Below are 15291 nucleotides of genomic sequence, written 5' to 3'. Positions count from 1 at the left end.
GGGAGCTCTGACAGTTCTGTGTGATCTCCGGCTCAGTCTCTCCACAGCGTCTCCTGCATGCAGTTCTGCTGCCGCCTCTACTACACCATCAGCTTCTCCTCTCTCTTTAACCCGAAGTGCATTCCTACATTTAAATGTCCCGTTCAGGTATTTCCTACCACAACAACTAGACCACTCATTATATTTCATCAACTCTGATTCCCTCTTCCTCGTCCCGGTACCACAGGCATTATGGGACTTGAAGTCCACAATGTTTTTTGTCTTTAAATAATTAGTTAACGTAAACTGATTTGTAAACTGAGAGGTTTCGACTTAATGGTAGGTTATTAAACGAGTTGATGATTTACTCTTGTGTTTTGGACCTCTATATAAGGTAGACTGATAACAATTAAGAGGTTTTGATATTTACTTTCTGAACCTCCAGTGTACCAATTGTATGCTGTTCAGCAGAGTTATCACAATGTTTGCTTTGGGTAGTTCTGGGAGAGGGTATTGTACATTGACAGCATGCCATCAGATATTCGTGTATAAGGGGAATCTTCTCCTCAAACGAGGATGAATACTGTGTCTCTCCTAGTTGAGTCACCACTTCCCCCACGTGATCCTCCCTCATGTTACCATCCCCCAGGGTTAGGATCAGGTAGCGGCTGCCTTCCCCTGGCCACATGGAGGAGACTTTAGGCTGAGGTTTAGTGATGACTCCATAGGATTCATCACATGTACCATTGGGAAGGGTCACTACGGATGGCTTAAGCTCCCACTCAACCAGAAGATGCTCCTGTATGTCCTAACTTCTGAGACGAAAAGGATTGGGAAAATCTTGAACCCACACAGAAATACCTCCTCCAGAGAATTCCATGGGAGCTTTGTAAACCCACCATGAAAGACCACATGGGAGAATCTCCTTGGCACCTTCCGAAGAGAGATATTTTGTTGTTTCTTCTGCTCCTTGGAACATTACTTTGGGCCCATCCGGTACTTAGAGACTCTGGGCCTCATTACGACTCAGGCGGTAAGGGTTTTACGGCGGCGTAAACAGCGCCGACCCTTACCGCCTGATTCTGAGGTCCCTTAGCGCCATGGAGGTTTTAACACCTGCTTTTAGCAGGTGTTAAAATCCATGGCGCTAAGGGACCTTGATGTTAATTACGCCACCGTAATTTACGGTGGCGTAATTAACGCCTTCCCCACTCCCATTATGCCCTATGGGGCAAAATGGGAGTGGGGAAGGGAAAATGGGGATTTACCGCCCCGCCAAGGTTGGAATGGGGCGGTAAATCCGCCAACCACCATGGCGTAAACGTAGTTTACGCCATGGTGGTAAAGTCACGGCCCAGGCGGTAACTTACCGCCTGGGTCGTAATGAGGCCCTCTGTGTTTTGCTTTGATCAACCCTATTAACATTACTTTGGCCTTTCCCTTATTGAAAGACTTTCTGTTACTTTCATCCAACCTTTTGAATCTTATTTTGGCCCATTCTGTACTGTATAGCCCTACAAAACACTTGATAAACCTTATATTTTTGCCTGGTTGGTCTATTGCACCCTTCATCGACGTGACACATCCAAGTCCAACCGACGGAGAACCAGTAAGTAACCTGAGCTTTTCTTCAGGCACCAAACCTCCGCAGAGAATCGAGGGCTCTCATTGGGCGGACAAAACTCTTCGGGCAGTTAGAGGGTGCTGATAATGTCCACTATAGCTGATCTATCTTGCCAAATTTCTCGCACGGGTTGCTTGCAATTTATGTTTGCTGGTGGTTCGCACAAAATCCTGCAGGCCACTGATTAATGATGGAGATATTTAACTTGTCCGTGTAGAGACTATACAGTTTTGTATGCAATAACTATTATATTATAAGTACATCTGTGTAAGATGTAATTTTGCAGTTGAAGCTTTACAGTTTACTGTTTTTTTATTTTTATTTCAGGACGAGTCAAACATTTTAAAGGAAAAACTGCAGGATAGATCAGAAGAGCTAGACGTTAAGCTTCCTGTTTTACAAAAAGTGCAGAATAAGTACGATGAGCAAAACCAAAAATACGAAAATATAAAGCAACAAGTTGGAGGTGTGTACTTTATATGCATAGAGTTGAAGTGAAGATTTAAATATTTGACAAGTGAAATCTATCTGCCTGACCACCTCTTTCTTTATATGTTTTAAAAGGCATAACATCATATTACAGGGAGTATACCTGATGCCTGAAAAATATTTCATCTGTTTTACGCCTAGTGTAAATTCTATGTTAATTTGTTGTGCGTCTTTAATCCCCTGCATGGAAGGAGTTGCTTTTCTAGCATGGATCTTCCTGCAGCACTGAATGTGGGGGTCTCAGTCCTGGAATGTGTAGCTCTGCTCCCTGCTAGAAGGCCCACTGCACACAACTTTACTTAGAGTTTGCCAGATAGACCCAAATCGTGAGCTGAGGGCCGGGTGGAAGCTATGCCCCATGAAGGAAAGACTAACTGGAATGGGAACCCTTAAAACCTGGGACTGAAACCAAGGGAAAGAGACCATGAGAACCTTGCAGAAAGGATTTGGGCACAACTAGGAAACCTGTAATGAGATGGACTAGAATAAATATTTGTGAGACTCTACAACTGGAGACTGTAAGGACTGGTTATTTGATTGATTTACTGCTCAAGATCCAGTCCCAGACGTCCTACAAACAGGGAGAATTTTTGTTTTTAGTTCTGCTCTGAGACATACCTCCTTTTGTCCATTCATCCCAGAGCACTTCTCCAGCCTGGAAAATAACCATCCTGACACTTTTTAGTGTGATTACGACCCTGCATGTTTATTTTGGCTACCGCTTGTACATATTTTCTTAATAAAACCTGCATTAAGAGTTTTCCAATGCCTGACCCTTTGTCGATCAATGTTCACCCTGTGGCTAGCACTTTTGACAACATATGTCAACTTTGACACCTTATTGATAAAGGCGACAGGACCCCAGTTCCATCTCTTTTACTAGCTGGTGCGGATGCTGGTATAAAACATATGACATGGTGGACTTGAGTTTTCTTAGGACAGCTCTGCAAAATGTAATTTCTGCCCATAATTGGCCATATGGTTTTGGTTAACTGTAAGAGGCCTGTAGCAAGAGTAGGCAATAGCAGACTATTGACAGATAGACTACAGTTAAGCAGAGGAACCCACAAACGTTGTTGTTCACTCCAATATTATGGGTATTATCATAGGAAAATCCCCTCACACAATAAGCCTTTTTTCGCTGATGTCATATTGTCAATGTTTCAACTAATGACTTTCCTTCTAGAAATTGAAAAAGAACAAACTACTTTCAGCCGAATCGCAGCTGTGATTAATTTAGTGAGATCACTAAAACCCTGGTATGGGCCCCCCTCATGTGGATAGGGAAAGGCAGCTGCTACCTGATCCTGACCCTGAAGATGGTATTATGTGGGAGGGGACTCATATCAGGGGAATTGGTGACCTCATGTTTCCCCTATTCTTCCTGAAACATTGATGGCATATTGTAAAATAGAGCATATATGTAACTGATATGCAATCCATTATGGACTTTAAGATCCATAATACCTGTGGTACTGGGATGAGGAAAAAGGGCTCAGAGTTGGTAAGCATCAAAGGTTCTGTTGACCAGAATGTGCATTATAGTTGTTGTAAAGAAAGACACCTGAGCAGGACATTCAAACTCAGGAATGAGTTGCAGCTGGGAAGGAGAGATACAGGAGCAGTAGCAGAGGCAGTCCAGAGTGCTGTGATTGCAGCAGAAGAAAGAACGCCAAGCTGATGCCGACCAACATTGCAGAGTGAGCACAGCAGGAAGCAGCATTGGGAAGAAAAGCCCAGCCTTTGGAGAGACGTGCTTCCTACCCTTCATGTGGCTCTTCGGTGCACGAGAGGTCACAGAAATGCAACAAAGCTGTCAGAGCTCCAAGGAAGAGCTGTGCAGTCCGCCGAAGGTAGGTGGGAGCTGGCAACACAGCAGACAGGACACAGGTGGTCCATAGCAGCAGCAAACAGTAAATGGGAGACGCCACAGAGGACCGGTGAGTTGGCCCAAAGCTGAAGGTGACCAAAGTCACTCCGAACAGTACAATTGATGTTAAACAATAATTTTGAATATCGAACAGATAAAGTGCAGAGGCTATAAGGGCGTAACTTCCCTTATATGGGATACCAACTGGAGGAAACCTGTAAACTGCATTGCCAACATCCAAGAGGCTATAAAGAAGTAGTTAAGAGGCACCTTGAACGCAATTTTCCTTTCTTGAATTTCCAGTCCGGGGAAACTTGGAACGCACTTTGCCAAGAGTCAAGAGACTATTAAAACAGCCAGCCATTGTTCAGCCCATCTCACATGGGAAACTGGTGTGGAGATTCTTGGAACAAATATTGCCACTAAGATTAGTTGTAGGAGTTTTCTCCCTGGCAGGCAAGTACACCAGGAAAGGGATCATAGTAGTTAGTCCTGGCTGGGAAGTATATAAAGAAGAAGATAATTTGAAGAAGTGTGTTTGTGGCAAAGAAGTGTGTTGGAAAGAACTTGTTAACTCTAAAATCAATTTGACAAACCGTTGCATCACCAAAGGTAATTGTTATCCTGGCAAAAGTATTCCATTGGAAGAATAAGTGTAATATGCTAATAATTGTTTTACATACTGAGGAGGTTAACTCTAATATAATTTTGACAAACTGTTGCATCACCAGAGGTAGTTGATGTGCTATCCTGACAAAAGTATTCCATGGGAAGAATAAGTGTGATGTACTAATAATTGTTTTGCCTTCTGAAGAAAACCAATACCTTGGTTTATGAACTTGTGTTTTGAGAAAGAGACATTTGCTTTACCAAAAAGGATATTATGGGAAACAACAATTGCTTTGATTTTTCAACAAGTGTCTGTGGAAAAGACATTTAATTTATCAAGTGGGAGGACGCAGTAGGTGGAAAAGACCTTTTATGGTACACCGAACAGAACCTTGTTGAATCAGAATATAAGGATATTCCTGCATTGATTCAGGCAAAGGGAATCCAAACTTGGTCACAAGGAGTACTTCCTAAAACCTATATGTTTGAACTGATATATTATTTTGTTGAATGTATTTTTGTATGTATTAGTGTGAGGGTCAGAACGTTTTGGACACTAGGTCATTTTTCTTTAGTTTTAGTTTGCTAGGTAGTGGCACGCGCGGCAAGCCGTGGCGTTTTAGGGAACATTGGAAGTTCCGCCATTGACCTGCACATCACATTTCTCCTCGAACGTGCAGTAACAGTCTGGCGTATTTCCATCATGGCCGCTGCCACATCGATAAATACTATTCAGATCCCTCGCTCTGTGCGTTGCAACCGTTTTGGATGTCTTACCGGTGAGACGCTTGTTTGGGTCACTTGTGCTCCTAAATCTCCCCTGGCCTTCTCTGCATTTGCTTGCTGCCGCGCGCTTCCTTGGCTTTCAGACTCTATTCCCCGTGCAAATCTTGCTCCGCCTGGCTCTCTACCCTTGCCTTTCAGCTTCCAGATGGTGCCTGGTTTCCTCCCGAATTCTCTTCTACTTTGCTCTACGGGTTTCCTCTGGCTTCTTTGGAGGATCCTCGCTCTCTGCGCTTTTTCTCTGGTGGCTGTTGGTTCCCAATTCTCTGTCCATACTCAGCTCTCCATCTTGAATCAAGCCAGTACCCTCTCTTTTCTAAGTTTCCCCAAAACTTCCCACCAGTTACTTCCGGACGGCTCCTGGAACCGTCAGATCGGATCCCTACTACGCCAAGTCCTACCAGGGGGTTTTCTGCCAACATAGGCTTTTCCCCTGATTGGCTGTTGAAGGCAAGCGTCCCCAGCCAGCACGATCCTCCCCGCAAGGAGAGACAATGACGGACTCTCCCAAGTCGGGAATAAAGCCAAGACAGAGTGCGGGTGAGCTTAAATGGGAGTTTATCAATCAGAATAGGGCATGCAAAGAACTCTGCAAACTCCGAGAGCGCTCTGTCTGACAATAGCAAAGACAGGCGTATATATTTACAAAAAACGTCATCAGTACCTACATACTATAAGGGGCACAAGTTCAATGGGATTGGGTGGCGATGACTAACTATAGGTGCTGCTGCGATGTGGTTGGCCTTGGCTGGAGGACGTCACTGGTCAGCCTCGTGGTTTGGGCTGGGCCTGGCAGGTCAGCTGAGTTCATCCGGGCGGTGTTGTTGTGCCATTGTGGCCAGTGTCAGAGATTAATGTCTTTTCCTGACTTATTTGCCCTATGCCATGCACACCACAGTCATTCAGTCATTGCAATGTTATCTTCTTTAGTAAATCTATCAATAGGTTATTCTACAGGTTAATGCAACACAGGAGGAATGCACCTTGTGAGGGGTTTGATGGTGATTTATCCGTGCACGGTTACCAGTGTCCTGTTTGACCGGTACCATAGGTCGTGGGGCTAAGTCTCCGGGCATGGGACGGGCGGTACATGTCTTTCTGTCTCGTTAGAAGTTATTATGAATGGGCTGTTGTGTGTTGCCACAGTATTGGGTGTCTTCGTTGCACCGGGTCATAAGTCTGAGGTGTTCCGGGGGGTTGTGGGGTTTACGAGGGGGCGCCTTGGATTTGTGTATTCAAGCGGAGGTTTACTGCTGGGCTGTAAATAATGCAGGTGGCAGGCCGTGGCCTTGGGTGCTGTAGAGGGGGGGGGGGCTACAAGTCTTTGAAGCGGCTCCAGCCTAGTTGGGGGAGGTGGAGCAGCGTGGCGCAGGCCTTAGCTCTCTTATTTGGCAGACTTTGCAGGGTGGGGGGGGGAAATGGCCTTGCACATATTCACAAAGGTATTTTTCTCGTGTGTTGCCGACTTTTGGTGAGAACATCATAAACATTTGAACATTCTTATAATACTCATTTGGATCACTTGAAAACATACATTTCAACTCACTACATGTCTCTCGAATATAGCCAGTCTGAGCACCTTACTAGTACATTATGTTTTAACAACTACAGCATTTAGTAATATGCATATATGTTTGCATTACGTGAGGTAGTAGTGTGGTTGGTGGAGCATAGAGAACGAGACCCGCCATTGTACGCGGCGGTAATGGCATATAAGGGCTGTAGATATGTACACATGACTGGCGCATTTGCCCGCGTCTTTTCACACGAGCCTTATGTATAGATACATTCGTCCTCCCCTGCACTCTAGCAGTATTAGTACAGTTATGGCACGGGACCGCGGGGTGTACGATTTTCAATGATACATATAGAGAATAATCCCCCGGAATGCTTTTTATCATTTGCACACCCCTGCAGGGGTGTGGGTCCTTCATTGCTGGTGTCATGTGAACATGCGTTTCTTACAATAATTACACAATTTTACAGGTTTCTTTAGTAGAAGTAGTTTTATGGAAAGGATACACGTATTACAAGTAGTTTTGACATTCGTATTTGGGTATTTTTCTGCTTTCATCGGATGACCATTCTACAGTTCTCCCCATCACCCAGGCCTCGCTGACCGGGTCATGCTGGGAGCAGTGATACACTGTGGACGATGAAATGTTACAGTGTTAGTATCTTATGCTAGCTCATGTCCGTCTTGTTCGTGGGAACGGGCTCACAGCGGATCTGCCAGGAAGCTGCGGCCACAGGGATAATTGAAACTCTCCGAGGGTGGGGGCCACGCTACAGTGCGCTGAGCTCACACCATCTTTGATAGACAAAATGGTTTCTGGGCCTAGCCAAATTCAATAAGTGTGGGCAATGTCTTCAGCAGGTGAACCCTCCACTACCTGGGCCCGGGTGGTCTGAGGGGACGCCCAATGAGTCATGGCCCTGACCTGGGGAGGGGATGTAGGCAAGGGGGGGGTGTCTTTTGGACCACTCCTCCCCTACATTTCCCCCCTTTCGTTACTTAAGTAACGAATTCTTTAACTCATTCAATCTCCTACACTCTTCTTCGTCCATAATTGCCTCATCCCATGCTGGTGTGCCTTTTATCGGCATCCAGGCTCTGCACACCCCCCTTAAGCTCTCACCCCTCCTAGCATATTCATCTGGGGTACAGGTTAGGTATATACATCCGCTCTCTCCTTCCAAGTCTACCCACACCTCCTGATACCATTCTAGTATACGGGGCTCTCTAATGGTGGTGTGCCATAATTTGTCTGTGATATCCTTGTCATGATACCTAGGCACTAGTTGATACCTTGGTGTATCATCAGTTCCTGTTTGTACCTGCACTTCCTGCATAGTTTGTATTGTACCACGGGTGTTGCCCATTGTCACCATCATCATTGCACCATTAGGTACTGCGTTAGCACAACATCGAAGACCCACCTGGCACAGGCAAAAAATAAAGAGGAGGAACACCACAGCTGGCATCAAAAATTTCACAGTCATTCCCAGCCATGAGGGAACCCAGGAGAAGATATTATCGAACCACGTACTATCTTCTGCTCCACCTTCCATTTTCATTTTTTCTCCTAGGTTGTGTACTGCTTCGATCACATGGGACAGGGAGCCGTTTTCTGCGTCTTCGGAAGGTACGAAAGTGCAGCAGGCACTTCCAATTTTTCGGCAAACACCTCCATCCATCGCCGTCAACAGGTCCAAGACATACCTGTTTTGCATTGTCATCAGCCGTAAAGCCCTTAGTTCCACTTTTATTACGTTGAACCCTTCTTCAGTGTCATTTGCCAGCTGAATCAATTCCCAGCGTGTTATCTGGAGCCATTTTGCGTTTGCCCTTGCTTGGACACTTGAGATGAGGGAGGCAAAGAATGTTTCTGCTGAGCTGAATAATCGATATCTGTCTGGGATCTGAGCCAACAGTTCTGATGATGCCTTTGATATGTAGTTTGATGCTCGTCTGTTACGGGTCAGCACCTCTCCCTTGCTCCCGGAAGACAGGACATACATTTGTGACTCCGCAGTCGGCTGGGCTGCACTCTGTTGTATGCGTTCCTGTGTCTTTTTGCTCCCATCGATGTGGCTTTCTGGTATTACCATTAGGGCTGAGTGCAGAGTGGCCATTGAGAAGCTGCCACTCCATGACGGGGGAAGGTGCAGGTATGCCTGGTTGCCGCATACCCAGTACGTGTCCATCAGGGCCGCTGTCCCTTTTCTCAGATCTGGGATGGTGAGGGTCTTGTTACAGTTCTTGTTTGTCCCCATGGAGGTTTTCCCCTCTCCTTTAAAACATAGTTCATAGTCTCTTTCGTTCTGTAGTTTGAACGGTTTTTCAATGCTGGTTACCCAAGTTAGTTTTGAAATGTGTTCCTTCCATACTGGTGTGCATGTTTCTTCTATCCATCGCAATTTCTCTGGTGCCACACCTCTCAGTGCTTCAGCTTTACACATTACTTCTTCATCCTTCCACTTGTTGTCCGAAAAAAGTGTCCCTTGTATTACAAAAAATGGTTCCTCCAGACATACCACCCCTGCCGTCTTTGGATAGCAAGTTTTCTCGTTCTGCAGCATTCTAAAAGTGACTCCATGTGCCTGGAAGGTGTTCTTAATCCTGCATAACGTAAGATGAAGGAGACATTGGGCATCTATAATTGGCAACTCTTTGGGTAGCAATACTTTGGGTGTACCTGAAGCATGGGGAATGAGGGAGCAGACATAGCAGCTCTCGTTTGTTGTTTGTTTAGCTGTTGCACTCATATCCGCATACCATTTATTCGTCTGGTGGGGGTGTTGTGGGTCTTCCATTCTGTCTAATCCTAACCCATAGTACTCATCATACTTTCTCCTTTCCGCTCCCCTTTTTCTTCTGTTATTTCTTTTCCTAATGTACTTCCCGGCTTCAAGGGTGATGGACACAGTAGACCCCCCTTTCTCCTTCCCGCCCCCCTTCACCCAATCATCATATAATATTTCATGTGTTGCTTTCATTCTTCCATTTTCTTCCATTCTATTATTTGACAATGGGCCTCATTACGAGTCCGGCGTTAACCGAGGCGGTAAAACCGCCTGGTTAACGCCGGACTCGTATTACCATTCCGCCTCCGTGACTCCCGGAATTACCGGGGCATCACAACCCCGGTTTTCCGGGAATCACGGAGGCGGAATGGTGTAAATCCCCATTCCCATTGAGTCCTATGGGACTCAATGGGAATCGGGATCATGGAAACACCGGCAGCATCTTGTAATGCTGCCGGTGTTTCCTCGTCCGCCTGCAGGCGGGCGGTGTTAAACCCGCCAGGTCAGACCTGGCGGGAACATCACCTCCCGCCTGCAGGGGTCGGGATCAGGCGGTCCGGAAACAAAGGTGGCGGCGGGTTTACCGCCACCGTTATTTCCGGACCGCCACGATCGTAATGAGGCCCAATGTGTCTATAGCTATGGGGGCAGGTTGGCTGGTAGGGGTGTTATACAACCAGGATATGGCGGAGGGGTTTCGGTCGTTTAGACTGTGAGCATTGTAATTAGATATCTTTGGCGGGGACACTGTGTTATTTTGCATTGCACCCTGTAGCTCTTCGTTTTTTTATCATGACAGCATTGGATGGCGTTGTATAATAACCCCATACAAGTTTCGTCCCGTCCCATACCAAGAAGTCACCTTCCTTAGTATTTACACTCGTGGTTGCATTACTTACAGTAGTGCTGTTAGTCCCTCCCCCCTCGTTTATCTCGATAGAGATGAACGCTATTAACCAGTATGTGACCAGGCCAAACATTAGTGTAAAAAACAATGTAATACACACTGATAGTCCACATTCATACGAATATCTGCATTTCTCAGTTAACCACTCTCTAACTCTAGTAAATGTATCCGTTGCAGGCTGCCCGTTAGATGCCATGGTAGTTCCTGTTCGAGATATAAAAGTGCATTAAGTGCATGAATATAAACATTTTGTGGGCACTACCAGTGCCAGTTATATATTGACGGGGAATGGACGCGGGTAGGGTTGCAGGGAAGGGTATTCACAGACAAGAGCGTAAACACTTCATAATTTGATCACTTCATTAATTACATATAAGTCCACAAGATAAAAAGAAAAAAACGTTTTTTTTTTTTTGTTTTTTTTTTTAGCCTAAAAAGAATGCAAGTATACTTATCAGTCATTTTCCCATTCAGGTCCATTACTGTCACACAAACACAAGGTCATATTCAGACATCCTGCTCAGCTGCATCGTTTGCTGTTGTCTGTGCCTCCTCATCTACCTCCTCCTGCACATTACTATATGCTTTTCGTACATCTGTCAAGTGTACCCAGTATTTTAGGCCCTTTACTTTTACTGCCGTGGGCGTGCAGAACACTACCTCGTATGGGCCATGGAACCGTGGTGCATTCCATCGACGCACAAAACTCCTGACATAAATGAATTCGCCCGGCATCAGCTGTAGCTGTTGCTCAGGCTCCGTGACAGACCCTGTTATGTTTCCCTCCTCTCTCGTGAAGGGTGGAGAGAGCTGTTTTGATATTGCGCGCGCTGCCCTTGTCAATTTCTTCAAATAGTCTGTGAACTCTTCTCCCAATATCGCGGCGCTCCTGTGTGCATCTGAGTGTTCGCGCAGTGGAGAGTGTGCCGTGTACATTCGTCTCCCAGTCACGATCTCGTGCGGGGACAAATGGTGGTCTTTGCTTGGCTGATTTCTGAGCTCAAATAGCGCAAGGGGCAGACAGTAAATCCAATTCTTTTTCAATGAAAAGCATAGTTTTGATAACCTGCCTTTTAACAGTCCGTTCATCTTTTCCACTACGCCATTACTTTGAGGATGATAAATCGAACACAATGTATGTTTTATTCCCAATAATGTAGTAACTTCCTTGAAAAGTTCATTAACAAAGTGAGTGCCATTATCTGAGCGAATAACGTCACAAATTCCCCAGCGCGGGAACACTTCCCTCACTAGGAACTTTGCAGCGCCTTTGGCATCAGGTCGTGCACATGGTCCTGCTTCTACCCACCTTGAGAATGGGCATACAACCACGATCATGTACCGTGCTCCATAACACCTTTCCCCCATGTCCGCGTAATCAATATGTAGCTCTCTGAATGGGCCAATGGGTTTTGGAATTGTTCCCCGGAGCGTGCGTAATGTCATTCCTGAATTGTATATTTGACATGTTGTGCATTCCATCGCTAATCGAGATATGTGCTCCTGGAGACAGGGCACAAACCATTCTTCCTGTATTTCTGCTGCGATGTGCTGTTTGGTATTGTGTGCAGGGAAGTGTAGTTGTTGAAACGCAATTTCCAATAACTTGATTGGCATTACCACTTTCCCTGAGTTGTTTTGCCGCCACAGTAAGTCTGTCGCCGTCTTGCTGCACCCTCGTTTTGTCCACATTAATTTTTCGTCTGCACTAGCTCCTTCCTGTAATTCTAGTATTTGTGATACAGGCATCATGTTGTACCCTTCTGGGAGCTCTTCGTTTGTCTTGTGCTGCAGCATATACTCACCTGCTTCATATTTCTGAAAATAGGAAGCCTCCTTGGCGGCAGCGTCCGCTGCCGCGTTTCCCAAGGACACAACATCTGTGTTGGATGTATGGGCTTGGCACTTGACTATTGCTACCGCAGTAGGGTTTTGTAGGGCCTCAATTAACTCTTTCAACAATTCTGCATGCTGTACTGGTGTGCCGTCTGCCCGTCGAAATCCCCTCCGCCCCCATCTCGCTAGACCTCCATGTACTGTCGTCGTCATGTAAGCTGAGTCTGTATATATTGTCACTGCGCAACCCTTTGCTGCATGTAGTGCTTCTATGAGCGCAATCAGTTCTGCTGCTTGTGCGGAGTAATGTGATGGGAGGCGGTACTGTACTAGTGTTTCATACTCACCGTCTTCTAACCTCACCACTGCCATACCAACATGTTTTTCTCCCGTGTCCACATCAATCGATGCAGACCCATCCACGAAGTACACTTCCCCCTCGCTCAGAGCGTTCTCACACACCACTGTGTCCTCCCCTCGTTCTCCTGTGTAAGTTGCACAATCGTGGTCCTGCATGTCCTCTAGTGTGCATGCTTCTGTAAGGAATGTTGCGGGGTTCACTGTCTTGCATCTCACCACATGGATATTGGCGCTAGACAATATGATCTCATAGGCTGTTGCCCGCTGTGTCGTCAGTGTGCTTTTTGACCTCTCAAGTATTGCAAATAGTGAATGTTCCACAAACAATGTCACAGGGCATCCCATCACTATTGTGGCACTTTTCTCAATCACGAACGCGGCTGCAGCGAGTGATTGCTCGCACGCGAAATGGCCTTGCATCACGGCATCTAAAGTACCACTATAGTAAGCCAAAGGCTTGTGACCTAGGGACGTCTTTTGTGTCAGAACAGCTGTCATGAGTGTTCCCTTGCAGTGTGAGAATAGGTAAAATTCGCGTCCATAATCAGGATTTGCTAGCACTGGAGCGCTTGAAATTAACTCTTTTAATGATTTGAATGACGCGCTCATTTCTTCTGACCATTCTATTTTTTTATTTTCCTGTTGTGCTTCTTTGAGTGCTTGTAGTAGGGGTCTCGTGTAGGCCGCATAGTCTAATATCCATGCTCGGCAATAGTTGCACATTCCCAAGAACTTCTGCATGTTTTTCACTGTTGTGGGTTCTCCTACTGATCTTATCGCTTCTACCCTGTCGGGGATTATTCTTTTTCCATCTTTTGATATCAGCTGTCCCAAGTATAAGACCTCTGTCAGGCAGTACTGTAGCTTTTCCTTGTCTACCTTGTACCCCTTATTGGCCAATAGAGTCAGGAGCGTTGTTGAATCCTTTCTACATGTTTCTTCGTCTTGTGCACACACTAGTAAATCGTCTACGTACTGAATGATCGTACTCTCAACTGATAGGTTTCCCAAGTCTTCATGCAATATGCGGTTGAATATGCTTGGGCTCTCACAGTATCTCTGCGGTAATCTGCAGTGTTCATATCTCTTTCCCCCTAGTGTGAATGCTGTTAGGTATCTACTATCTTCAGCCAGGGGGATTGAGAAAAATGCGTTTTTCAAGTCGACTACTGTGAAGTGTGATGCCGTTTTTGGGATGCTGCATAATATTGATGCAGGGTTCGGGACCAAAGGGAACTCTTACTGAATTACATCATTTAGGGGGCGTAAATCCTGTATCATTCTCCAAGACCCTCCCTTTGCTTTTTTGATTGGATAAATACATGTGTTACATGGGGAGTTTGAAGGCACTATTATCCCTTGTACTAGTAGTGCATCTATTGTCTCTTTTATCCCTTGTTCAGCTTCACGGGACAATGGATACTGTTTCACTCGGGGTAGAATTGCTCCTTGCTTTAGTCTTATTATCACAGGTTGTACTCCATGCAACAGCCCTACATCATGGGGGCCTGTTGTCCACAAATTATTTGGTACGAGTCTCATGTCATCATCAAAGAATGACGGCGGTGCTCCTACCACTGCCATCAGTTGAGCGGGGATTTCCGTAGCTTGAATCAAAATGTCACAGGGCATCACTATTTCCATTACAATTTCACCATCCCCCTCTGTATCTGAAAAGAGATCCTCATCTGTTAAGTCTCTTAGGGCGATGTTGGCATCCGTGCACAGTACTGTATGCCACTCACATCCTTCCATATCTATTCCAATCACTGCAATCCTTTTCGCTGATACCTGTACAGCGTGCAATTCTAATGATACCACTGACCCTGGTGCTGTGTCGGGGCACACTATGGGGCGGAAGAGGAACTCCGCTGGAATCCTCCAATCCATCTTCCTCAGCTCTGAAATTATGAGGGCCAATGTCTTTAGCCCTTCAATAAACATTTCCTCGTTTTCCGGCAAACCTCGTACTTCTTGTGTGGTCGTGTGGGCTTGTACTACCAACATTGCACGCAATGGGCATATTCCAGGTGTTGAACACACTATACCTCTCTCAGTGAATGATATGGTCATGTTGAGTTTACTCAGGAGATCCCTCCCTAATAAATTTATTGGTGAGTGTTCATAATACATTAAGGGTGTCTTTACAGTCTTACCCCCCACTGTTACGTCCAATGCTTCTGTGTAAGGAACTTCAATTACAGCCCCAGAGAACCCCTGCGTCTCTAACTTCCGGTTAGATAACGGGAACCGGCCCTCCCTGATACATGATTTCTCCGCTCCCGAATCCACCATGAATATGAACTGCTTGTCTCCTATCTGCGCCCCTACCAATGGTTCCTCTGCTGCATCGTAGGTGGTAGATAGAACTGGACACGCATGTGTTCTCTGTGGGCTGTCCTATGCGGGGTGTCTCATCGCACCCCCTTCATTAAAGACACTTCCTGAAACTACTAACACGCCGTTGTAAGGTGCTGGTGCAGGGGCCCCGTTTGCTGTTGTCGCAAAAGGGTTGCCTGGCGTGTA

General features: G+C 45.9%; 1 protein-coding gene across 1 annotated transcript in view; it reads left to right on the top strand.

Moving 5' to 3' along the window:
• The window catches only part of CCDC175 (coiled-coil domain containing 175), an 814258-nt gene that overhangs the window by 553226 nt on the left and 245741 nt on the right, over nt 1-15291 (top strand). The window contains exon 14 of the mRNA XM_069638898.1: nt 1931-2069. Coding sequence (XP_069494999.1) covers nt 1931-2069 — 139 coding nt within the window. The remainder of the gene's footprint in view (nt 1-1930; nt 2070-15291) is intronic.

Source organism: Ambystoma mexicanum, chromosome 14 (assembly GCF_040938575.1).
Source record: "Ambystoma mexicanum isolate Mex_15411 chromosome 14, UKY_AmexF1_1, whole genome shotgun sequence".
Lineage (NCBI taxonomy): Eukaryota > Metazoa > Chordata > Amphibia > Caudata > Ambystomatidae > Ambystoma > Ambystoma mexicanum.
This window is presented reverse-complemented; position numbering and strand designations above follow the sequence as displayed.